This window comes from Vanessa atalanta, chromosome Z (genome assembly GCF_905147765.1).
Source record: "Vanessa atalanta chromosome Z, ilVanAtal1.2, whole genome shotgun sequence".
Classification (NCBI taxonomy): Eukaryota; Metazoa; Arthropoda; class Insecta; order Lepidoptera; family Nymphalidae; genus Vanessa; species Vanessa atalanta.
Genome location: NC_061902.1, coordinates 8,272,786 through 8,300,064, shown reverse-complemented (window position 1 = coordinate 8,300,064; position 27,279 = coordinate 8,272,786). Strand labels below are relative to the sequence as shown.

General features: G+C 28.8%; 3 protein-coding genes across 5 annotated transcripts; 2 read left to right on the top strand and 1 right to left on the bottom strand.

Moving 5' to 3' along the window:
- The first annotated feature begins 3,165 nt into the window (after positions 1 to 3,165).
- LOC125075956 lies at positions 3,166 to 5,447 on the top strand. The gene is made up of 2 exons (XM_047687840.1): positions 3,166 to 3,348; positions 3,666 to 5,447. Exons 1-2 carry the CDS (start codon positions 3,216 to 3,218, stop codon positions 4,076 to 4,078), a joined length of 546 nt encoding a protein of 181 aa, XP_047543796.1. The 5' UTR covers positions 3,166 to 3,215; the 3' UTR covers positions 4,079 to 5,447.
- A 542-nt stretch (positions 5,448 to 5,989) lies between these two features.
- On the bottom strand, positions 5,990 to 11,231 carry LOC125076047 (gamma-soluble NSF attachment protein-like). 2 transcript variants are annotated; one of them, XM_047687984.1, is made up of 8 exons: positions 11,079 to 11,231; positions 9,693 to 9,760; positions 9,326 to 9,480; positions 9,096 to 9,251; positions 8,939 to 9,009; positions 8,478 to 8,625; positions 8,108 to 8,356; positions 5,990 to 7,845 (listed from the first exon to the last, which is right to left on the bottom strand). In XM_047687984.1, exons 1-8 carry the CDS (start codon positions 11,129 to 11,131, stop codon positions 7,744 to 7,746), a joined length of 1,002 nt encoding a protein of 333 aa, XP_047543940.1. In that variant the 5' UTR covers positions 11,132 to 11,231; the 3' UTR covers positions 5,990 to 7,743. The 2 variants fall into 2 exon arrangements, with proteins under 2 accessions (XP_047543940.1, XP_047543941.1); XM_047687985.1 differs by having other exon boundaries at positions 5,990 to 7,842.
- A 7,055-nt stretch (positions 11,232 to 18,286) lies between these two features.
- On the top strand, positions 18,287 to 25,161 carry LOC125076048 (zinc finger protein 248-like). 2 transcript variants are annotated; one of them, XM_047687986.1, is made up of 2 exons: positions 18,287 to 18,409; positions 22,626 to 25,161. In XM_047687986.1, exons 1-2 carry the CDS (start codon positions 18,355 to 18,357, stop codon positions 23,288 to 23,290), a joined length of 720 nt encoding a protein of 239 aa, XP_047543942.1. In that variant the 5' UTR covers positions 18,287 to 18,354; the 3' UTR covers positions 23,291 to 25,161. The 2 variants fall into 2 exon arrangements, 1 of the variants encoding a protein (XP_047543942.1); XR_007120280.1 differs by lacking the exon at positions 18,287 to 18,409 and adding an exon at positions 20,502 to 20,876 and having other exon boundaries at positions 22,626 to 22,749.
- The last annotated feature ends 2,118 nt before the right edge of the window (positions 25,162 to 27,279 follow it).

Below are 27,279 nucleotides of genomic sequence, written 5' to 3'. Positions count from 1 at the left end.
GTAATAGTACTTGAAGTAGCCATTTACGTCATTTATATTTATTAGGATACGACAGTCTACGACAAATTAAGCGAGCTTGAAGCTACAATCCTCCTTTTCAATTTCGTAATTTTGAACAATATGTTCGTAATATTATATATCGTATATTTAGAAAACCAGCGGAACCAGCGGAACAATCTACATATTGTGTGCTATAGGTAAAGTTTCAAGTCTTCTTTTTTTTTTTTAAATATTGGACAACATCACATACATTACTCTGATCCCAATGTAAGTAGCTAAAGCACTTGCGTTATGGAAAATCAGAAGTAACGACGGTACCACAAATACCCAGACCCAAGACAACATAGAAAATTAATGGTTTTTTCTACATTGACTCGGCCGGGAATCGAACCCGGGACCTCAGAGTAGCGTACCCATGAAAACCGGTGTACACACTACTCGACCACGAAGGTCGTCGTCAAGTCTTCAAGTGGTGAATTTAAAATACACAAATTTCATATTACTACTATAATTAACTAATGTTTCATACAATGGACACTTGATTTTAAGTTTAACATGTCGATGAGCCTTATGCCTTATACGCTTAGCATTGAATTTCAGTTAGGCATAAATAAACATAACTCAGACTAGTAGTTTTGTAGTAATAACAAACTCGAATGAAACGGTGAGACAGTAATGAAATGATAAAAAGGTAACAATTTAACAAAAAAAACATGCATAAGTTTATAGAGTATAGTAAGTTAGACAGGCGGTCTTTATTGGACCATGTCACTTATGATAAACTTTTTAGGAGTGACGTCACAATATCATTTATAAAAACTTTAAAAAAATCAAAATGTAACTTAATGTAGAGAAATGGTGATTTGCTTCTTGGTTAATGTTTATTAATAGATATGAGAGAATTAAAAATAATAAAGTAGGTATATGTACATTATACAATAAGTGTTGCACAGTAAGTTGACATTTCTCCGTCATTTCTTGTCGCAACGCCACACTTCCAAGAATATCAATTAAATTAAAGGAAAAAACTGTTTCGCATTCTCAACGTGGCCAGTTTGCGGTGCACGATCACGGAATCTACACCTCGCTCATAAAATAACTTTGTTGTCACTATATTGGCCTGCTTTTGACAGGATTGAGCAAACTATTGTCTCTAAAATTCGAATTTTTGTCACGCATCTAGACATGCAGCCGATTATTGCCAAAGGAGACGGGGCATTAGTAACAATGAAACAGTGTTTTTAATTACTTTGACTAAGTTTCTTTAAATGTTTACAAGACACAATTATATAACACAACTAGCCTGACCCGCGTCTTAACCCGCATGAAATTAATAAAATACAAAATGCAAACACAATGGCCCTTAACCCCTTTGAGGTAGAGTTTCGTAAAATCTGTTCTTAGCGGATATCTACTGTCTATAAGGAAACTATCTTCCAAATTTCAAGTTTGTAGGTAGGTACTATAATTTATGAGATTTCGTGACTATCAGTAAGTGGTATTTCGCTTTTATATACATATGTAGATTTATTAAATTCTGTCGCCATTTGTTTTTTTTTTATAATATTTACACTAATTATTAAATCTAACTAGAAAAACCGTAATAAATAGTTATTCTGTAGTTTACAATTAAACGTTTTAGTTTTAATTACAATTATCCCAATTATAATTATTAAAAAGAACAATATAAATTTACTAGGTTATATAGTAAGTAATTATAGTAAATTATTTTCAACCAGACACATTAAATTCATTATAAACTTCTTTTTTTATTAGTTTTTAATAATTCATTATTCAGTTAGTGCCTATATAAAGTAGGCATGTATATTTATGAAGTATCTTCGCTAATGTAAAAATTCATATATGCATGCACGACGGTCGACGGCTTAAATAATATATATATAACCGTGAACTAACTAGCTGATTTTTTTATATGTAATTTAGTTTAAGATATATAATTATTTGTCACTGTAACATATATTCAGTCATAATATTTTGTAATCCCTTAACTCACAGCCTGCTGCCATTTTAAGAGAAAAAAAGTAAAATATGTTTTACAATATTTTTTTATAACAATACTAAACCTCTTCTCCCTTTGAGAATATTTGTTTAACCAGATTATTAGAAACGTTTATGATATTCACGAAAAACGAATAATTTCTGCTGCAACGTTTAACAATTATGAAAAAGTAGTCGTTAATAGATTTATCATACCTTTACCATTTAAGGTTGGATAATATTATAATATCAAATAATATCTTATTTAAACAATAAGATTGAAATAAATATACTAATCGGCTTCGCTCGGGTACAATACATTCAAAACAATATATTTTAATATAAATACCACCAAAAGCCCTCGGAGAGGACGAAATTACTAAAGAGCTTCTGAAAGCTGGAGGAGCTCAAACACTACTAAAGCTGAAAAAGCTTTTTGAATTCCGTTCCTTTTAAGAACCTGCGATCTATGTGAACGCTATACCTCTCGAAGTTGTTCAAGAGTACGTATACCTCGGGCAAAATATGCAGTTAGGTAAAAACAACTTCGAGAGGGAAGGGAAGCCAATAGAAAGATACTTCCGGACTGGGCAACGTTTGCGAAATTACGTCGAGTCTTCGCGTCGCCAATAATCCAGTGCCTGAAGTCGAAGCTCTTCAACCAGTGCGACTTAGCGGTCATGGCGTACGCTACGCAGCGTAGTTCTTGTTTAGGTGGACTAGCCTCATATTTTTTCATCTTTAATAAATGCATTGAAATTGTATGTACCCACCTAATTTATCAGGTTTCTTAGTTTAATAATAGATCTTTTTCGAGTTCTTGAACAATGATCTATTATTTATACATCTTGATTTCATAGATGCCCGCTTTTAATTTTTATTTCTGCACCATTTATTACTTGCATCTTATACGTAATATTTACCATGGCCACACTGCTTAAGGCTGGTTACACACATCCAAATATATAATAAACATAATATTTAATTAATTTATACAGAAATAAAATAATAGAATTATATATTAATATTAGTTTCTTTTTTCAATAAATTTGCACTATCGTATATAAAAATATTTTTTTTACCCAACTATATATATCACGACTGCAAGTTTTGTGCTTTTGCCTTCGGATTTATAAGTAAAAGTAGTGACAATTTGACAAACTGCAAGCAAACCAGGCGGCCATTTAATTTGTTTGTTTGAAATTTTAAACAACAATATGCCGAAAAATATAACAAGTGAAGTGCGTGAAATAATTTTAAAAGTTAAGGAATTTATGGATGAAGAAAAACGGATGCAAGTTCCCATAATACCGCTTAGTAAAGTCTACGTACGAGTATCCGCAGCCACAGGTTAGTATTATAATTATAGTTCTATATTGCAAATATTTTTATCCCTGGAAAATGTTACTGGATGATGAAAAATATGCTAAATATTAATGAATTACACTTCTCATTCATACCTAATGAAATAATGAAATGATCATTATAATATATTTACATGGGCGTGTGACTACCGAAAAGACATTTTGTTTTTTTTTTTAAACCTTTATATTATTTGATATGTACGTAGACATTATTGGATATAGAATAAGGTTAATATTAATACTTCGGTAATATAAGATTTCATCGTACTATTCGCTTATTCAAAATATAATATTTTTTTTTAGGCGTGTCTGAGCGAACTGTTTTAAACATAGTCAAGGAAGCAAGACTAATTGAACAAGGTTTATTAGACCCTGAGACTTTAAAAAAGACACCCAAAAAAAGGGTACGCACAAAGGGTAAAATTGAAGTTGATGAGTATGATTTGCAAGTAATACGACGCAAAATTCATGAGTTTTATGCATTTAAAAAGGAAGTGCCGACAATAAACAAGCTGTTACAAATCTTAAAAGATGAAATCAACTTCAAAGGTTCAAGAGAAACATTAAGAAAGATACTCCGTAAAAATGGCTTTCAGTTCCGGAAAACGAAAAATAACAAGGAAAAAGATCAAGTACCAGAATCAACTTCCTCTGTCCCTCCGATGGTACCGCCATATATTCACTCCATGTTTAGTCATAAGAATCTCCAATCATAAACTAATTTATTGATCTCAGAACTGAAATACAATCTGAATCTTTATATAATAAAATGTATTATATTGTTTAATGTATAATGGACTTCTGACATAAATGTCACCTGAAATAATGGTATGAAGTTGAATGTTGTGACTAAAATTCTTTAATGATAATTAGCTCATAAGTAATAATATTTATGTTTATGAATCTTCACTAAACTCTAATATCTCATGCTATCATTATATGCTCTAGTTCTTTGTTATATTTGTAAAAATAATCAATATAATGTTTAGTCTACAGTTTTTTAGTATAATTTAATATTATTAACATTTAGGATATATTAATTAGAATAGAAAGTATTTTATAATTATTGTACTTTTAAATATAAGGAGAACTTTTGGTTTTAATGAACCATACTTTCTCTTCTTGAGATTACTTGAAACAAAGCATCTGGATGTAATTGGTACAAATCTACAAATGCCTGTATTTTTTCAAATACTCAACACGTGATATTAATAATTGTGACTCAATATAGAAAATATATTTTATAACTTACTTTTGATTAGGGTGATAGTGAACAATATAATGCTTTGTTTGTGTTAAACTGATTAAACACTGAACAACATTTACACATAAAAGACTTAAGTTTTTTTAATTATTATTTTTATTGTATGTTCTTATGTACTTATTTGAAATGTAATATTCTGACTGACTGTCACAATTTACATATACAGCTTCAACTACATGACCTTAAAATTTGGTGGAGACATTTGTTTCATGCAAAGTACTAAAGGGATTCTTGCGATTTTACAAAGTCTTTATTCAATGAGGGTTGCTGCATTCCGTTAATCTTAATTTTGTTAAGGCTGTAATCAATTATTTTTATCAAACCAATATAAAAATAATATATTGTCAAACATTCATACATTTTTATCATTAGTCAAATGCGGCATACTAAATTAAACCATGTTATCAGTTTTCATAACAAGATTATCACAATTGATATTGAAACAACTACTATAACAGCAAATTTCTTTTGAATAAGTTTTTATTATTAAAAAATTTGCTTATTGTGTATATATAATAAACAAAATATATCAGTAAGTTACTAAGACTTCTAGGTGATATTTATAAATATGATGTGATATCTATAGAATTTGTTTTTTTAGATACCTTGGTATTAAACTCACAATAAATACTCGAAAACCAATATATTGAGAACTGAAAACAGTCTAGTCTATGCATACGATTACTTTATTATCGTGTTTAAATGATATAGTTCTTTAAAATACTGTACTGAGTCACAATTCAATCATATTCAGTGTTGATATTTGAAATAAGTACAAATATATTGTAGCTATTAATAATATTGTAATGTAGTTTTAAATTATTCAGCACAATTAATTTTATTGGTGTTCTAAAATTAAAAGCAATTTTTTTACATCAATAAAATATTAATGTATAACATGATTTGTTAGTCATCTTTTTTTAATTATTGAAATTTTTTTTCAAGTATTTTTATCGAATCTTAAGATCTCATTGTATTTTCCAAAATCACAAACTTTACAACAATTGTAAAATCTTCGATAGTATATGTTATGTTTTTTACTTATGAAAAAAAAAGGTGGACGAAGTTAAAAGTATTTTTGCTGTTTAGATTTTAATAAATGATTTAACAAAATCAAATAGTAAAGTGTAATGCATAAAAATTTTATCATAATAAGTTGTACTAAAGATTTTATAATTTCGTAAAACTTAATTTTATTTTTTTATTATTGATTATTAAAAGTAGTTTTTTTTCTTAAATCTGAAATTAATGTTTAAATATTATGTAATATTATGTTTTCATCGTTTATAAGAGACTTTTATAATAAATAAATATACCAATAATATTAAATAAATTAATTAAAACAACTGTTTTTTTGTTGTAACATACATTTATTTCAATCTCAAAACAGAAGCAGCTTTTCTATTAAATATTTACTAAATTGACATTTATAGTGCGTATTTCTAAATACATAATTCACGTTAGCCCGCATAAAAATGGCGTATACCACCGCTAGATAAGGAAAAATTGAAGTACTATTTAAACTCACATAGCAATTTTATAATAATAATTCTTAAATAGCGGAATTACTAATATTGCTGATATTGGTATATATATATTTATAAATCAGTAACAATAAAATTGAACCACTTTGAAACTATACTGAACCCAATCCTATTAGAAACATTAAAATCGATTCATAAAAAAGAATTAAAAATATCTAATACTCCTACTAGCCTAATATAATATTATTGACGTACATGTTCATCTTAAAATGCAAGATAAACTTTATTAATTAAAACTTGCATTAATAATAATCTATAATATTATAATCTCAGCCGAAGGACGTCCACTGCTGTGCAAAGGATTCCATGATGATTTATCACGAACCCACCAAGGTCGTCGATCTACCTAGTAGTCCTGTCCGCACTACGTCTTCAGATTCAGTCTACTCGAGATCATTTAAGGTCAGTGCAGTCGAACATGCATCGATTTCGTAACATACATTCTGTACCTTTTTATGTATGAGATATAATATTACTAATATGTTATTCATAGGGTATTGCTTTTTATTCGATTAATAACACTTATTTATGATCTAAACAAAAATTTTTACGAAAATGTTATCATTCATTTATTAAAATAAATAATTTCATAAAATTTAAATATGGAATATGAAGCGTGTATAATGGATAATATTAGAGAGGTAATATTTATACAATATCAGTATTCAAGTTATGATATCAATTTTCTTACTTTAACTATAGAAACTACTGCTGGTAATATTATGACTATGATTGCTAACATATTCAAATATACATATGTAATTTATAACAGCAATAAAAAATATAGCTTTAACATTTTATTCATAACAATCATAAAAATAAAAGTATGATAACCTTTATGTATCTCTTTTCATTTAACACTATAATAATCATAAGACTATCAGTGTGCAATAATTTATTAGCTTAGCAATATGTTTATTAAGTTAATGAACTTAACTCGCTACTATAACTCATTTCGCATCATAAGAATTTCATGAAATATCATGTACGAAACAAGATGACAATTACATTTCGTTCCAACAAAATTACATTCAAATACTATGTATATTATATTCATATTACGGACTGCTGTAAGTACATATACACACGACGGACTTTAAGCAAAAATAGCATAGACAATATATTGACGAAAATAATTTCGTCAATTGTATTGCCTATTCCAATGGCCCAGTATTGTAAATATATATTGTAAATGTATATTGTTGATCAAGATATAAAATAATCTATGGAAATCATTATGGGAAACAGCAAATCTCAGCGATGTTGTTGTCTTTGGAAATAAAATTAAAATTGATATAAGTAGTAGATATATGTATGAAGAACTTTGACATTGCTTAGCACAGAGTTATTTCCATCTTAAGGTTTTTTTTTTCAGTTATTTTGAAATTGGAATATAGTATATATATTTATATCGCAACTACCTAAATGGATTAATTTATTGTTACTTTTGTTACTATTTTACTTTATAATGATATAATAGCTTACTAACATATCTATGCTCAAAGTTGAAATTTCAAAAAGATGAGAGAAGTAATATAGTAGTAGAACAAGCTACTCTTTATCTGAAGCATATTTAACACAACTCATCTTCGTCATCATGTTTTCTTTCTGTATTGTCAATTGCAGATGTATTAAAACTGGTGTCTTGAGATTTTCCTTCGGCATTATCATCCTGCTGAAAGTATGTTAAAGTCAATTTAGTTTATTAATTAACATGACACTTTTATTATATTTTCACAAATTTCTGTTTACATTTTACAAAATTCAAAAGCTACAAAATAAAACAAAAATATCTGGACATTATTTATCATTAAAATAAATATTATAATAACAATTTGACAAAAAAACAAAAGCACTCAGTATAAATATTCTTTAGAAAAGACTTGTAGAGAGAGCATCTCAGAATAAAGGAGAAGTGTGGATTTATATAAACTCACCTCCATATATGCTGCATTTTGGCTTACATATGATGGAGCTGCATTCTCTCTTACACTAGCTTTTGGAACTGGTTCCAAACCTTCTGGAAGAGGTATTGTACTTGCAAGTCTAGCATACTCCACATCCATGCTGCGAATAAAAGGTGAGGAAAGTGCTTTCTTGGCAGAGTCCCGATCTTCTTCATCATAGGCTTGCAACAATTGTTCAAGTGTTTGTATCTCAGGAACTTCACAGTTGTTACCCCATTCCTATTGTAAATTGGTTATTAATATATTTCATATGAATACTACTTATTTAAAAAATACTGCAATACTCAATAGTAATTTGTAAAAATACATATAAATATATAATACACAAGTAATCACTCACTTTATATGCTTTTTCGGCAGCAACAGCATCACCTCTTGCCAATTGGACGAGAACAATAGCAACAGTTAACCTCCCGATTGCATTGATATTACCAGACTCTTGGTGGAAGCCGATTTCATGACGCAGGCTGTCTACAGCTTCATCGTACCTGTTTGAAATATAAGTAATAAATAATCAATGAAATCTTACATAAAATAACAATGTTTATATAGCAAATATTGTACATCATAAGCTTTGTGATATTGTATATGTATGTTTACCAGCCTAGCAGATTTGTCCTGTTTGTGCAGAAAAACCAATTGTGATGGAGATCTGATTGGTTTAGATGTTCATACACCAGGACCATTTAGTACCGAGTTAAATGGTGTGTACTATCATGATGTGCAAAATATCATGATATATTTATATCAGTCAAACAGCCTATTAATCGCAAAATATAATAGAATAAGACTATATAGTACCTCTGGAGTCTGACTAAGATCCTTGAAGCCTTGCTGATATATTCCGAACCCTGGTGCTGACTGCTTTCAGCCTACAACAAATAAAAAGTTGATAGATAAAAATACCCATAATTGTACCAATTGTGTTTCTATTTTATAAACAAATAAATCTTTTTACCGAAGAAACATCAGCAGCTTGCTGATACAGTTTCACTGCCAAGTCAGGTGAATTCTCTTCAATGATTTTAGCAACTTTATCCAAAATATTTGCCCCAGAGTCACCAGATCCATGTTGCTGATAAAGACTGCTAGATTCACAGCCAAGCGAATATAACTAAAAAAGGAAATGGTGATTACCTTGATCATAGATTGAAACTTAATTGTAAAGAAATTATAAATCTAATATACCTCTTCAGGCATGGTCAACTCCTTGCTCACTATAATAGCATTCTCAATTGCTTTACCAGCATGGAAAAATGAGCGATTCTTCTTATATAATTCAGAAGCTTTTAAATAGCATTCTTTTGAGCTTTTCAAATCTCGGGCAATACGAAAGCATTGGGCTATAACAAAACAAAAGGAATAGATTTACTTATTCAAAGACATCTACTTTTTTTTAATCTGTATTTCTTGTGAACCTCTACTTATAGTAAAATGATATAGTTATTTATTCTATAATCATAAATATTGCAATTTTCATTTTTTACTATTAACTCAAACCAATATATCAAGACTTATTCTCATAAATATCTTTAGTTGTCCCTAAAACACTAACCTGCCTGACTGTACTCATCAGCTGCAGAATCAAAATCAGGTTTCCACTTCAGCAGAGACGTCTTCAAACTAAATGAAGTAAAATTATCACATTAATTTAAGTAAATTTATGTTTTAACAACATTTTATATAAATGGCTCAATAAATTATTATTTTACTATTTTTATATTTAATTAGAAGTAGCTGAAACCTCTCAAATGCCGTTACGATATGATATGTAATTTCCAATCAGGAAATATGAAAAATATTTTACCAGTTTCAGATACAGTTATGGATAAGAAATTATATAGTTTTAGTTACGAATATAAGATTATTTAAAAATTGTTAAAGGAAAAAAACTCAAATAGACATCTTGTAAAGATGTCTATTTGAGTTTTAAATATAATGACAGAAAAAAAAACAATTAGCTACTCTCTTTAAGTGTAATCCTTTGCAAAAACTAAATTATAATGAATATTTTTTTTATAGGTTTCTGTTATGGCTTAATAATATCTCAGATTCTTATGTGAATATGTGAATTTAAATTTACTCACAATATTTTCAATTACAGTAAAATATGAATCTCAAAGTTGCACATATAAATGAAACATCTGTCATGTTTTCACTATGTTTTAGAAAGTGTGTATTTACATGGTATTAAGTGTATATTAAAATTGTAATAAATATTTGTCATAATGTTTTATTTTAATATGACAAATTCTTAATTATTTATAGCCACTATATTATTTTTTACTTATTGGTGAGACTCTACATGAGTTTCATAAAATGAACTTTTTCATTACTATTCACAATAAATCTATATAATATCATCATGATCTCATTGCTTGGTGAATTTGAAGAGACAACAAACTGAGTACAAACTTAATTTTTACTTGTCATTTGATAAATAAAAAATCTTATACTAGGAAGCAAACTAACTATCTGTAGTTTATTGCTTCTAATTACAATTTCTACAATAAAGTTTTCGAAATTAATTAATAATTAGCTGACAGGTAATTATATTTTATAGATATTCATGTTTTTTTAACTGACACTGCTATGTTTTTTTCAATAATAAGCACCAGAATATATAAACATAAAATGTTGATGACCTAAACATCATTCTGGTTAGTCTATTTTTTTATATCTTTTATTGTGTATAAAAATGTTTTGTTGCTATAAATTATCAAAATTTTACATAGCACATTTTTGTCAATAATTAAATATATAACATGGATTTTAAGCCAGTTATCAAATTTAAGAACAATATATATGTATTTATTCAAAATATTCATGTATTTCTCAATTTAATTTATCTTAATATTTGTTAACGAAGTATAAAAATAATTAAAATCACAAAATACTAAAGTGCAAATTTAGTATGACTAATAAATATTATTCGACTTACAATTTCTCTGCTGTCTTGCAATGCTCTTGGGCTTCATGGAGTTTCGCAGACATTATGATTTAAATCTTTTTTTACAGTGTAGACTCAAATAACTATGCAAAAGTTATACTTTCTTCGAAAATCAATAACTAAGATTATTCAAAGACTGCAAGTTATTATGACACTAGTTTTTTTCATACGATATTGTCTACAGTTGCACGCACCTTAAGCATACAGCCAAAGAGTTAAGTCATATTTAACTTACATAACTCTTTGGTTGTATTTTTTTTATTTAATATTTATATTATAAATCATTTTACATATTTTTTTAGAACATATATTTAGAGATAAAAATATTTAATTATGTACTCAAGCATATTTAGTGTGTTGGTTGTTGTATATATTATTAATTTGACTAATTTGTTAAATTGAACATGTACTTCAAATCTGAAATCAATATTTATGCTTTAAAAACATTATTCAAAACATCTTTAATTTAATTATCTAACATTCCTTATTATTAGAAAAAAAGGAGAACGTCACTAAAATATATTATTTGATTATATATTTTGTTCAAATATTTTTTTTATATTTTACCTTCGAGGAACCTTGAAAGTATAAAGTAACTAAAATATCCGTTATAAAAAATTATGACTATTGAATTAAAATATATTCTAAAAAAACAATAAACAATTGTATTTACGAATATTTATATAAAATATTTATATGTATAATAAAAATAAGTAACAGGTTAACAAAATAAAATAATATTAAGTGGTGCGTAAATAGCTTATTCTAATTCTAGCTGCATTGCAATGCACGTAGAAGCTTAATAAGAAAGTAGACGAGTTTAGAATTGTGGACGAAAATAATTGTCTGGCGAGCAGTCTGTTAGCATTTAAGTATTCACAATTCAGATCATTTAGATCGCTGTTAAATACTTTATGTTATAGAATTTATTACTTTATTAACATTAAACATATTCGTTTTGAATTACAGTATGTATGAAGTGCAATAACAATATTTTTCATTTTATTGTATTAAGGCCTATGATATAAAAAGTTTGTATTTTTTTAACATTGTATAAATATAGTAAATTTTGTATTCTTCATTAAATTGTCATTACTTCGTTTTGCGGCAGCTGGATATATGTTTATAATTTATGTAGGTAATAACAATAGCAACATTTCCACGTGAGAATGCGCGCGTACCCTTGATCCCCCGCCGCTCAACCCCACGCATAAGACGCGATGCCGAGGGTAAGATTGAAAAGAAAATTGAATAACGGATCGTGGGATCGGTCTTGGTTATTATTTGTATCAAAAAGACCAAGTGTAATATTCATTCATCATTACTTTTTATTAGTGCCGTTATTGTTACTACGATTGCTGCATTTTTATGACGTCAATAAGTAACAAAATTTTACCTTGTTTTTTTGTGTTTATGTTGATGTTTATAGTCGATTTAATATTTTTGTCTTATCAATTATTATTTCACATACTATTATTTCACATACTATTATTTATTAAGTATATATAAGTAAGTATAAACTTCAATAATCAATTATTAAAGTATGTACTTAGTAAATACGTTAAATAATATTTTTGTTAGAGATACTTCGTTTTAACGAAGTATCTCTAACAAAAATATTATTTAATTATAACACTAAATATTTGTTACTTTCGTTAATTTTAAAAGTAGATTTGCCCAACCGTCAGGCCATCTTAAAGGTTTCCTGATTTTATTTTTGATTAGCTCTCTTGTTTATTCAGTACTTTCTCTATTGAGAGGATTAAATAATTATACCAATAAATGTTTAAGTTAAAAATACATTGCATCCGAATAAATCAACTTTATCATAAGTAGATTACTTCTTTAACTTTTGATTTTACTCTGTTTTTATTTCACTTTGTTTATTTATAAGCCTTCGCATTTACTTGTATAATCCCGGGAAAAGAAAATACATTATTCTATTTTATTTTAAAGAAGTACGAAGTTTCGATGTAGTATTCGCTTTAAAAAAAAAATTGCGACTATACCTATTCCTAAATTATTATAGATATCATAGGAGTCAATTGGGGTTTACTTACTTTTGGCGCTTTAGCATCATTTCCGCTGACGATATAATTATGTATTCCATCTAAAATATTAATTATCGTGTCGCTTTTTATCTTTAGTAAACCGAAATTTTGAAATATTCTTATTTTATCCTAGTGTGCAAATGCTTACAACCTATGTTTTTGTACACTTCTATACCACAGAATTTTAATATATTTTTTTAAGATACACAGTTTTTTTATTATTATAAATCGCTTATGTTTAAATCAAGACACATTAAGTTCACACCACGTACGATGATGCAAATATATATCAGTTTGTGTCAAATCAGATTATGACCTATTTTTATATTTTTTACCGCTTATATGTTTTTATTTTTATATTTGTACCTACATATTAATGAGCAAAGTACATTATTCAATATAATCTAAATTTCCTTTGTGTAAAACAATGGTTTTGTACATACATACAATAGGTTTATGTAACTTCAGATACTAAAGGAATTCTTATAGTAAGATAGTCTTTAATGTCTTAATCTTTTCGTTTCTAGTAACAATTCGCTGATGTTCTCCAATTTGGTCCAGTAAGTAGGAATTGTTGGACTTTTTTGTTGGACCTTACCTCATGATTTAATAGAGCCTTTTTAAGTATTTACAACTATATATGGCTCGCAAATAATTTATTTTTTAAACATTATTTAATACTATGTCAAGTTTAAAAACCTAGCTAATTTCAGGCAGGCCAGGCAATTACAGAAATCGCATATTTGGCTCTTTAATTATCATAAAAAATATGTATAGGTAATTAAATCTTGTTATATTTTTAATATTTATAAATTATATTTATACTAGGATAGTAGTTCGTTAGGATTGGAAATCCTAAACCAAACAAGATGAGTATCCATTATGCATATGTTAACATTATAACTCAAAGACAGACACAGACCTTATTTTAGCCAGATTTATATTGCCTTATTTAATATTATAAAATGTTCACTATTATTCACGTGATAGCACGTTAACCAAAAACGATAGTAAGCTCATAAATTATATTTACATAAAAAAATACCAATGGTATAGGCATACAACTACTGGTATCTGCCATGGTTTAAAGTATCTAGATAGATATCTATAATAGCCCAGTGAACATCTATATTATTATATCTATTAATTATTAAACCTCTAGCGGATGTTCAGTTGAACACTGGTCTCTTTTTGTCATCACTGAATTCACATTAACAAAGAAGAAGACAGCTCAGACAAAACAAATTTATATGTTAAGACTTTAATGATTAAAGAATATAATTTTCCAATCTGCTGTAAATCTTATTTCAATGTTGTAATTTTTTTTTTCTTATGTTTTCCGGGTGGAAGTGAAGTCCAAAAACGAAGACGACTAGTAAACCGAATAAAAAAACTAACCTATCTAGACATAAGTACATCTAGTATAATAGCACAATTAACATCTATATTTTTATATCTATTAAATATTATTTATTTTATTTTATTTTTTTATTTTATAGATTTTTTTTATTTGCGATTTACTTGCGTCATCTTGTTCATTTTATTTTTTATTTATCGATACTTTTTATTTGACTTTCAAAAAAGGAATAGGTTTTGTTATTTTTTGATAGTGAATGTTTAAAAAAAACCATAAAACTACTACCTAGTTGGTATCATAATAATTACGTATGTTCTAGGTACATAAAGAAAACAGAATTTAATATGTTTTTTAATGTAAGAACAGCAAAAAATATAGAAATAGAAATAATAAAATACCTACTGTATTGAAATATATGCAACTTTGTATATAACTAATTAATGAAAAAGCTATATAAACTCACATAATTTAAGCAGATATATAACTTAGCATATTAAATACTAAGTTATAACTTAGTATATAAAACAAACCACAAATTAATCATAAGAGTAATTAATTTTCATACAGAAATAATATTCATACTATTCACGCGAAACAGCTTTACTGTTACACTAATGCTAATTAATTAATCTATAAATAATAACAAAAACGTAAAATACCATTTATTAAATATCTTGAAACGAACTAAAGACATTATTATCATAGGTAATTAAGAATCGCTACGGTGATTTAAAATAATTCGATGCGATTCGACTTAACGTCTATGATATATTGCGTAAAACGGTAATTTTATCCACAACCATATTATATTAATGTTCCAAAAGTATCACTAGCCCCAAAGAGAATCAATGAGAAGCACTTGAAAGAATAACTGTAAAAGCTGACCAGTATAACCTTTATTATAATACCGTAAGGCGGAGGGCGCTAGCGTCAACGCAGGTGTGAATCGTGAGAAATCTTTCCCCTCAGTACCTAGGATTTACTTTTAGCAGGCGGAGGGCGATTTGCAAGAGTATAGGGGTAACATTCCCACGGCTTTATGCTTGTATAAATTATTACGTAGTTAATCTCAGTTATAACTATTTCATTGTTTGAATAAGTCAAGATACAAATGTTAAAGTTTGTATATTCGAGATAACTTTACAGATTTATCATTTGAGTTTAGGAAGTAAAAATAATATTAGATTGCAGTAAATGCCTGTACTCTTGCGTATTCTTCCAGACAGAAATCCAGATAGTTGGTAGTTATTGGGAGTTGCGTATAAGTTCTGGCTTAGTACTTACCTATCCTCAATGCGAAGTTACATTGGGTTTTGCTCTAGTTATTTCAGATTATTGCGTACAAAAAAAGAGGCATTGTAATGCATCTCACTAATCTAGATAAATAAAGCCAAAATTTACATTTAATTAACCAGTATAAGCTATCATTTATTTTAGTACACCGAGACATACATTTTTGCATTAAGTACTTACCTAAAAGTACCTACTCAATCTTATCGCGATGAAAAAAATGTCTACGACAATTTATTTGGCATTCAATTTGGTAAATCTCGCTACCATCAATACCTACTTTAGTTATTTGCCTAGTAACAGAACAGAGGCGTCTTTAACAAATATACTTACTATACTTTTTAAATGTAATTAGTAGAAATGAAATTATTTTAGTAGATAGATAATTAAGTCAATGATATATTAAAATAAGTTAATAATATCCATACGGGTATATATGTAATATATATAAATACAAAGAAAAAAGAAAAATAAACAACATTTGATAGAAAATTGACGAGATATGGTGGATATGGTCGAGAGCTTGATTAATATATAATATTCACTATGGATTTGCGAAAAAATGGCGCTTTGAATATCGACGAAACTGTTATCGGAATTTTGTAAATAAAATTAAAGTGGTAATAAGTATGTAGTTAAGTTTAATAGTGTTCTATTATAAGCAAATATATTATATTAGTCATAAACCCTAAGTAGTGCACAATTATTAGCTGAGTTATTAGCAAATCGCATGAAATACGTAAATCTTAGGTTTGTTTATCTTTTTTCCTACTTCCATTTGAATAGACTATAGGTATGCAATTTTTTTTAAAAATCTACTAAGCGCGACTATAGCGTGTTAATGTAATTTTATTGTTTTATGCAATAGAATAAAAAATAACATATATTTAAACAATACATACAAAAGGGCACTTATATTGGTATTAAGCGCCCAATTTTAATATATTATAATACTAAAATTGGGTTTGTGTGTTTTCAAACTGCTATGCAACAAAGTAATTATTATTACAAGAATTCGGATATGTCTGTCTACATTCATATGAATTATTGCAAAGGTGAACTGAGAATCGAGCTTCTTACGAACATCAGAAACACTGAAGTCAAACCATTACTTTGAATTAAAATATAAGGTAATATAATGATACGAATATAATCCATAATTTTGCTTGAATAAATACTAAAAAACCCCAAAATTTACTTTTATTTTATGAATATTATCCAAAATTTGCATAGACAAATATAGTAATTATTACGCCTATATGCATAAACAAAATGCATAAGCAACACAATATGGAGAGTATATTCACATAATTATTATGCATTGACGTATGTAATGTATATAGTATGTATATAAGACGAAAATATCGAAATCCGTGAAAATCTAGTTGGCGGTACACAAAAAATAATAGGTCGAATCGATAAACTTATTGAAGTTTTATGCCTTTTTTAAATAAATTAGTTTTGTTTCTGACGTTTTTGATTCTAGTTCAATATAGGTACACTTATTCCCTGATATGATAACAAGTGCTGATAATGAGAACAGTCAGATACTATTTTAAAAAAGTAATAAACTCAATGTAACAATAATAATATTAATTAGATAAACTTAAACATAAAGTTAATAGCATCGGCAGCTTTAGAATTAATAAATGACCTTTATTAATTAATTCAATGGCTAAATTTAAATCGCCGTCATTGTTATACAACCAAACTGAAATGCGTAGGCAAAGTACATATTATTAAAGTTTCCGACTTTATATTTAGAATGTATTTCAATAAAAAAGGGTGGCGAAAATTTTACCACTTCTTTTACAAAAAGATCAGAATCTTTATTTTCATATAAAGTACCAATATTATCAATAATTTATTAGTGCGATTTATATTGATAAGACCTGAAGTTTGAAGATAGTAAAATAAACTATAAAGTTATTGTTAAATAATATATTTTAGAACTTATATTATTGGGTACCGCATAAGATTTTCTATGATAATATATCCAACTAATCAATAAAAAAACCTAAGAAAATTTCCCGATTTGTTTTTATTGATTTCGTCATACTTTATTTTAAAATAAATAAATTTAAGCATAGCATCTTCAATTATATTTTATATAAAAATGCCTGCTAATCTCAATCAGCGTGCCTATGCTCGCAATTTCACCTGACAACGTGTTTTTGAAACAAAACATGCGAGGTCATCAGTAGGCGTAATATTGTGTCAAACAGTTTATAGATCACCCATCACTTATCAGAACTATGCTAAGACACCCACGAGCCCAGACAGCTGCTAGAGTCGTGAGCCGCCCCCGTTTCTCACGCCAACCCTCCATCTGCTTAAAGCTCGGACCCTTCTTACAGACTTCATTACACAATAATAAAACTTGGCCTTATTATTTTTCTACCCTAGCACTGATTTCATATAACGGGACTCATTCGTTAAGAAGACATCGCGCGTGCGACATCACCGCTTCTTTTTTTTTTTTTTTTTATTAAGTCTATGTACGAGTTGTTATGTTCAGTGAGTGTTTTTAAGTTAAAGTTTAGTATTATTGCAACGTATCAAAAGGAAAATGCAAGCGTTTATTGATTCACAGAAAGCAGATATTGGGAGTTTAAATATGTCAGGTAATATATTTTGTTTACATTTGAAAAGAAATTTACTTTATTTACTATTTCATTTCTTATTATGCTGTTTTTTTTATAAATATATAATTAATAAATAAATAAATTAATTGTTATTTTTATAATTATCGTTATGATAATTATAATTATCGTAACGTTTTGTTAAGAGCTTAACATTATTTTGTAATAATATAAATAACTCAAAAACGTACTGACAATTCAAGAAATGATTTGAAGTGTGCCATTACTAAAATAAATAAACCGGTCAAATAAGAGCCGGACTTGTGCACAAAGGGTTCCGTCTTAGTCATTAGATCTAGACTTATTTATTATTATATAATTATGTGATACTTGTATCATGAAAGCAGCTACGGCTATAGGTAATCTTTGAAGTAGCTATCAGAGTCCTGAAGCTACATGAACTCTGTGGCATATAAACTGCCAGGTGGCAACGCGACGGGGCGTAGCAATAGGTTTCTATGCTTTTGATTTAAAAAAAATTAACCAGTTCCGGTAAAATGCATCTTTTAAATTCAAAATACGTTTTAAAACAGTTGTAATATTAAATTATAAAAATAATAGGACACATATTTTCAAATGATACAAGAAATATAAAAATTGATAGGTACGTCGCCCACAAATTACTTTGTACAAAACATTTTTATCATTCATTTCAGATCACTGAGTATGTAGCTGGTACCTATTTGTAATTTCATTTTTCAAGGGTACTAATAAAACTAACAGAATAGTGTATTCAATATACCTTCCATACATAATATTGTAATATGCAAATCATTCACATTTTAAACATCACAGAAATTCCGATGTTAAATTAAATTAAATTAAATTCTTCGGTAGAAATTTCAATAATCCATAAATTCGTTTTTTGTTTTTTTTTGTTTAGCTGTTCTGGAAATATCGCATCAAAAATATTATTATTATTCCATAAAAACATTCTCATCTAATCAACCTAATAAAGCTTTATTTATACAGATAAAAATAACTGTATAAATAAAGCTTTTAAAGCTAAGACTTCTAATAAGCTTAACTTAAAAAATCTTCAACGAGAACATTTTCCGGAAAATTATTTTTAAATTATATATTTTCTTTTTATATTACTATGAAATTCGAGATAAGCTTTAAAACCTAAATGTTATCATTTATTTTATTACGTATGCACGCTTTATTATTATCGTATGGCCTTACCAAATTTCTACTGGGCCTAAAGATAGAAAATATCTTAAAGATTCAAATCTTGTTCTTATTTTAACTTTGTTGATTGGTATTTTCAATAAACAGATAATTCGGCAAATTAAACAAAACTTAAGATTATATATTGCTATATATGATATAGATGATAATGGTCAAGTCTTGGACCGCCGGAATTAAACCATTAAAGTCATATTTGGCGAGGAGGAAAACAGCTTGCATCTGAGCACTTGTTATACTAATTGAGGGGCTGATTAACAAATTACTACATAAAATAATAATTATAACATTCATCTATTATCCTGTTGATAGGTACCTACTAGGAATCCCAATTTTACATAAAATTGACTTCCTACAATTAATGTTTCATTTTTCTTATGAGCATAAACATCTGATTACAGCCGAAAAAAAAACCATTGCCCATTACTAATTTACCCGCTGCCTTAAATGTAGTAATATTATTTCATATATTCTCAGGTGACATTTTAAGTAAAACCTTATATTTATTGTAAAAATATCGCAAATTACATCTTATTCATGCAAATTATATTTATTGATCGAAGTTAATATAAGTAGGTAGTTGAATTCTGTAGAAGTTGAAGTTAATGAGCGCTTATTTAAGTGACGTGGTGGGGACGTTGCATTTCTTAGTATCTTTATGAATAGTACGGTAAATTGAATCAACAACTCATAGAACGCTATATTGGAAGATTATCTGTCTTATGGAAATAGTAGGTACTTATCAGTTTATTTTAAGCTTACTTTCATACTATTTTATTTTACTGATTATATTTCGCATACGTATTTAATGACTGTGCGTATGCCGTCCGCCGCAATGTAACATTTTTGCGAATAGGCAAATGTGCCGCACTCGGCAGGTGGAGAACTGGAGACTGGAGAGTGGAGTGAAGGCGGCGCGGGCGCTCCGCTTGTCAGTTGCTCGCGATGCGTATTGTGTGATGAACGTGTCTAGTGTGCATATAAGAGCATCGACGTTTCGTGTGTGAATGTCCAATGTTTCCATGCAAGGTGCGGGGGCGGCGGGACCGGTCGACGGTCGCACGCCCGACCCGCCGACCTTACGTACCGTTCACTGTACGCAACACGATTCTCGTGATTCTAAGTGCATCTTCAAAATATAAAATGCAATAGATAAAAAACACCTCATGTGTTAAATTTCGAGAGACCTTGTATGTGAAATGTACACTCGGCAGTGATTGATTCAAGTTCCAACATTACCGGTCTGGATAATGTAAAACATGTATGTTCATATACTTTTATCTCTATAATTACCTATCTAGTAATACTAGTAAACTAGGCATAGTAGAAATAGATTGTACTACTAGAAAATTGTTGACAATAAAATATAATACAAGTATTTTTTTATTATTAATAATTAATAATCCAAATCAGTAGGTAGTACCTAACTAAATATATATAAATAATTAAATAGAAATATATTTTATTTTATATTGACATATATCTATATAGCCGTAGCAAAAGGTTTTAATATTAACGAGAAGTTTATTTATTTATTAGACAAACTGATAGTCAACATAATATTTCAAATTGTTCTAAAGTTCAAATTTACTTCACCTACTTTTAAAATTAATACCATTTTAAAACGTGATATTTATATAAAAGAAATACAAAGAATGTATATAAAAGTTAACAAAAGAGATTCTTTATAAAATAATACCATTTATTATGATTAGTGACAATGACAACTAAACGCAATTGCGTATGCGCATATCATAGAATGTAAATATTCTATAAATTTATTACAATTATTTATCGAGCAGATGTTACGTTGGTCTACTTATATTACTTTCTTCGATTTTAAGTTTGACAGGATAAATGATAAATAAATAATTATTAATCAATCATTTAAAAATCTTTTTATTTATAGGATAAGCCATTGCCATTGTCATAATAATATAACATAACAAAAAACCATTTGCACATATTATGTTGATATCAGCTAATTTATAAGCCCCACAATATGCAGCCTGATCAGCAAAACGAGTGACATTGTCATTAATAAAAAAAAAATCAGTAATCCAATTTCGATAGACCACCATTATTAAGCATACCTACCACGATTTAACCATGATCGGCGAGGAGATCCCAACGCGCGTTGCCCGGGTTTTTCGTAACCGCTGCACTCTAGATTAACACAAATGTTAGTAATTTTAAAGAATGTAAATTATTATAACAAATGCTAGAATTTAAGCTTAATATATTTCATTCTATACGTTCGTAAATTACGTTATAGAAAATAGTTTTATTAAATGAAATTATTTAATAGGCACTGCATTGTTAAATTTACATCTTGTAAACGTCATATATATATATGTACTATAGGACCCTGTAAATAAGCGCTTAATATTCGCTATAATCAGACGCATTTAAAAGTAAGGTAGAGGGTCTCTTAGTAACAGATCAGCTTACTATTCACACCCTATCCGACATCTTTTCAAGTACAGCTATTAGTAACGCCTTTTCAAGAAAAAATTAAAACCAGAACTCTTAAATCCGTATCGTAAACTTAAGGGGATCGCTATTGTGCTACCGCGGAGAATTCCTATTGGCCAAAAAATGTTTTCGTCTTGCCAATGGGGTTTCAAGGATAAGGGTCGCGCCCATTACACTCGAGTGAACAGATGCGCTAAAGGTGCAATATATTATCTTTGTTTGCGCGTGTTATGTCATCTCGCTAAGTAAATAAATGAAAAAAACATCACCTGCCTTAAACATGACTACCGTTTCACTATTTACTCTAAGATTTCGTCTTGTAATAGTCGTGTCACACTGAAAGGTTTTATAAATCCGAATATCTTTGCGATAGCGTTATGTAGGTATTATTTTTACTGTCATAAATTAACGTCAATATTATATTGTGACATTTAAAATACAATTTATCCTTCATAACAAATAAACTACAAAAAATAATCGAAATTTATTTTATTCCTCGGATATTTTATATATTAATATTTTCTTTTCTCGACAGGCTGGCATACAACTTTGGGAGCTGCTGGGCTCGGGGAGGGAAGCAGCGGTTTCAACACTAGTATGGCGGAAACAGCGTCCATTGCCCATAGTCCGAAATATATGCGCAAACGCCGACGGCTGTCTAGGCTTCTTGATAAACTTGCTGTGCAAATAAGTAATAATAATCATTACCCATTACCACATTGGCTCATGCTCGACTCTGCTTGTTATAACTCAAAAACCTCCGAAGATGTTCCACTCGATTTGTCTTTGAAATCGGAGGTTCCAAAGGCGGCGACTAAAGAAACATCCGGATATGCATGTGACACTTGCGGCCAGACTTTCGCCGTTCACGATCGTCTGGCCAAACATGTTGCGTCTAGGCACAGAGACAAGGCGCCGGAAGCGACACGCGCTTATGAGTGTGAGATATGTCGTCGACGATTTGCCCGGTCGGATATGCTGACCAGACATGCTCGTTTACACAGCGGCGTAAAGCCATACTCTTGCTCTGCCTGCGGACAGGTATTTTCCCGCTCGGACCACTTAGCCACACACCAGCGTACCCACACTGGCGAGAAACCCTATCGATGTCCAGCTTGTCCCTACGCCGCCTGCCGTCGTGATATGATTACGCGGCATATGAGAACGCACACACGAAAGCCACAAGCACCAGAAATTTAAACACCATCGGAAATGGCAATCATAAAAGAAAAATCGGGTACAGTGATTTCGATTCTACTTTTTATGCGTTTACTTATATTCTTAAATTTATTTATTCGTTAGTTATAATTCTAGATATTTATAATTTGGCTATATTTATTTTTAATTGTAGGATAACAAGGACTTCGTACTACGTTTTATTATACCTAATTAGGTAAGGACATATCCCATTGCAGTATTTGCAGACTTTAAAAGCGAATTATTTTGCGCAAATGCGAATGCATCCTTTGTTTAAAATAGTATATACTGCTGAGCGCAATGCGATGTGTCTAAGTCAAATTAAGTTAATCGTTTTGCTTTGCTTATTGATTAGTGTATTAGTGTCATGACTTTAGGTATTTATTGTTATGTTTGCATTTTTTAACATTCATCACATCAATTAAAATATTTTCTGAAACATTTGTGTTCAACAGACCTACTGATTAATAAATTATGACACAAGCCTATTCATTTTTAATTGTTAGTTATAGGAGTTTCACATTAAGCATGTTATGAGTTTTAAGAAGTACTTCATTAAATAATATCGTACTTATTACATTCAACTTAAAAAAAACAAATGCTATCTAGAATTATTATGTATAGTATATATGTAGATACATTTTTTTTCTCTACTTAATACTAACTGTTTTATATTTTTAAGAGTACTAATTATTCGTTAATTGGCAAAATGTTTAAATTGTTAAGAGTTATTCGCTTGTTTGTCTTATTGTGGAGATACAAAGAAAGTTGTGGAGTTTGGCTTCAATAGGCTTCTGTAATTTCGTGTTTCAGTAAATGCGTTTAGGAGGTAAAAAAATATTTTTGCCTTATTTGTCACGTGTGTTCTATACAACATTAAGATTAAGATTTTACTTAGTTTATTATACGTTTTTATATGTTTTAGTAGCTATAAATAAAATGCTTCACTTCGTTAAATCCCTGTAAATACATGGTTACACATTAAATTATATTTGGATATAGTGGTAGAAAAAATTCGAAACATGTTACATACTTACATGTTTTCCTCAATTTTAATAATGATTAAGGTCGAATTTCGATTACACAACGAACAATACTTTAATTTATTGGTCATATACATATTTGTTTTTTTTTTTGGTTTTATATTTGAATTGTTGAAACAAAACAAAAATCTTACAGATTTTTTAAAAATATTATTAATAAAAATACCTTTACCTTTATCATTTACATTATTTTTACTTATAAAGAAGCGTTCAGTTTAAAAAGAAGATAATTATTCGAATCGTATCGTAAAACTAACTGTAAATACAACTAACTGACTATCTACCATTAAACTGCGGTGTTTTATGACTGAAAGAAAACGCATTCCATAAGAGTAATATATAATGTTTATGAAATTTCATAAAACAATATTGTCTAGCCAAAAAGAGCACTTCAAATCACTTACCGATATATATTCTTATATGACATTATAAAATGCATATATTTTTTTAAACTTTTAATATTTAATAAAAAAGTTATAACAATTTATACATTATGCGTCGTTGATAGAAAATGTAATAATATATATATACGCTAAAGATATAGTTGATACTTTTAACACAAATAATAATTGTTTTACAAAATCAGGGCACATATCAATAACACTCCGTAAAAAACATAAAACGATGTTTTTTTTAACATAATTCTACTTTATTTATATAAAGTCAAATATCCTTTGAAAACTTACTGTTTAGGTTTTGTTATAAAGTTCAAGTATATTAGTTAATATGGTGTTTATTAAGATTATTCATAAGCTTAGCTATATCTAGGGATTGCTGTTAATTTTTATTACTGTGATAATTTGATTATTTGTTTTATTGTAGTTATTACATATCTGCTGTGTTTTAACAATAACTATTTAATAGGTATTTAGTTATTTATCTACATTAAAATGGATGTGTTTCATTTGAAGTCTGTGTTTTAATTTATTTACCTATGTAATAATGGCTTCGTTGGTACGGTAACGGCACAAATAAAGGAAAACATACCTAATGAAAGATTCTACATATATATGAATATAAACCTAGTTAGTAATAGTTGATTCAAGGTTGGATGGTTCAAAAGTTTCCTAAAACGTAACATAACTAATAAATATATACCTACGTGCCTTATTAACATTTGACTGTATCGACTCTGTATCGATTTTACCAGTAGCTTTATGACAATTTTTGTTTGAATTATATCCATTAAATGATGCGACAACAATTAAACAAATTTCAATCTTTACTTTATTATTATAAATGCGAAAGCAACTCTTGTCTGTTACCTCTTCGCGCTTAAAACACTGAATCGATTTAGTTGAAATTTGGTATGGAGATAATTCAAATCCCAGGAAAGGACATTAAAGCAAATTTTTTAAAGGGTGTAAAATGGAGGTTGAAGTTTTGTATGCTAATGGTAATGCTTAATAAATTTCACACATGTATGGTCGCAGGTTGAGTTATTATTTATTAAATATTTTCGAAGAAGCACATTTGAATCAGTCCCTCTTATTCGTTTGATAAAATATTTTTACGGGTATGATACGTAGAATGTAGCCTAATGTTTGACTGTTTCGTCGGTGTTGCTAGTGGCTAGATATAAGGGTGAAGATGACCTCCTGATTTCAAATTCCTGGTCGAGCTTTTACCAAGTTATTGAGTTTTTATCATCATAATCAACATACCATTTCTTTAATCATCCATTAAAAATATTTGTAGGTTACAGCGAACTACTTTGAATAATTAAACCCTTGATAATAATATACTCGACTTCTGAATATTTATTCAGTTAAATATCTACCGAATCAAATTCTTGGTAGAATTTCTTCATATTCTGTTAATTACAAGTTTGTGTGTGTATAATGCATAGCATTGAAGTGTGAAACTCATATTCTAGTTGACCGCACACCCGGGGCATCTTAAAGCTTTTATTTTGTAGTGTAAAACAGACGTGAGATAAATAGCCGAAATACGGTTAAAGAAAGAAGTCTAAAACTCACACCACCCGTGCTACTTTGTAACTGAAATGAATCGTGGATAACCATTTGCAAAGGTATTTTAACGTAGTAACGCTTGTAATGGGATACGAAAAGGCAAATCCCGTTCTGTTAGATGTAACGATAGATAACTTTTCCTTTTTCAATATAATCGTTTCGGCGAGAGTCCGCAATAAATAGAAGTGGAGGGTACGGCCCATCTGTGCGACCGTAGTAAGACATGGTCCAGGACTCCTGAACAGCAAAGCGGAATGAATTGGTAAAGACACATAAGTATGATTTCTAAATTGCTTTTCCGTGCGTCACAAAAAGGTGTCGCAAGGTTGTAATCGGAATGATACTTAACGTTTAAGCACAACCGAAATCTAAAGATTTATCTCTATCTATACAAAACTAAGGATATAAATTAACTAAGTACGGAAATAAGGTTGACGTAGTTTTGTTTACCTTTTTACTAGCCTATGGAATTTTAACCCACGTCTTCAGACCTTATTGGCTAGCCACTAGATTAAACTAGACCAACGAAACAGGCAGCGTGTACTGTTTGTATTACGTTAATGAATTCAGTCTTAATTTATTCATTTTTTATATTAGTTATGTTCATTGCAAATCTATTCGTGGGAAATGGTGTTCAGTAGCGCCTCATTATGTAATTTGGAATATTATCAATTTTTCTGAAGGTTGTTGTTGATTTAATAGAAATGAGCATTATGTATAACAAAGTATTTAATGGTAATTAATTGTAGTCCGCGCTTGTTGTCTGTTAAATTAATAATTATGCCGCCTTTTCTGTTCGAATTTGTAAATACTGGTCTCTGCAAAATGTATAAATGACGAAAAATTATTTCATAAGTAAATAATATTTTAGGCTTACCTAATTGAAATTAATTTCAATTTTTTGTCTGTTACTGATTACTTGGTACACAAATCTTTGACGAATATAGCTTTTGTTTCAGGTTACATTGAAATGTTT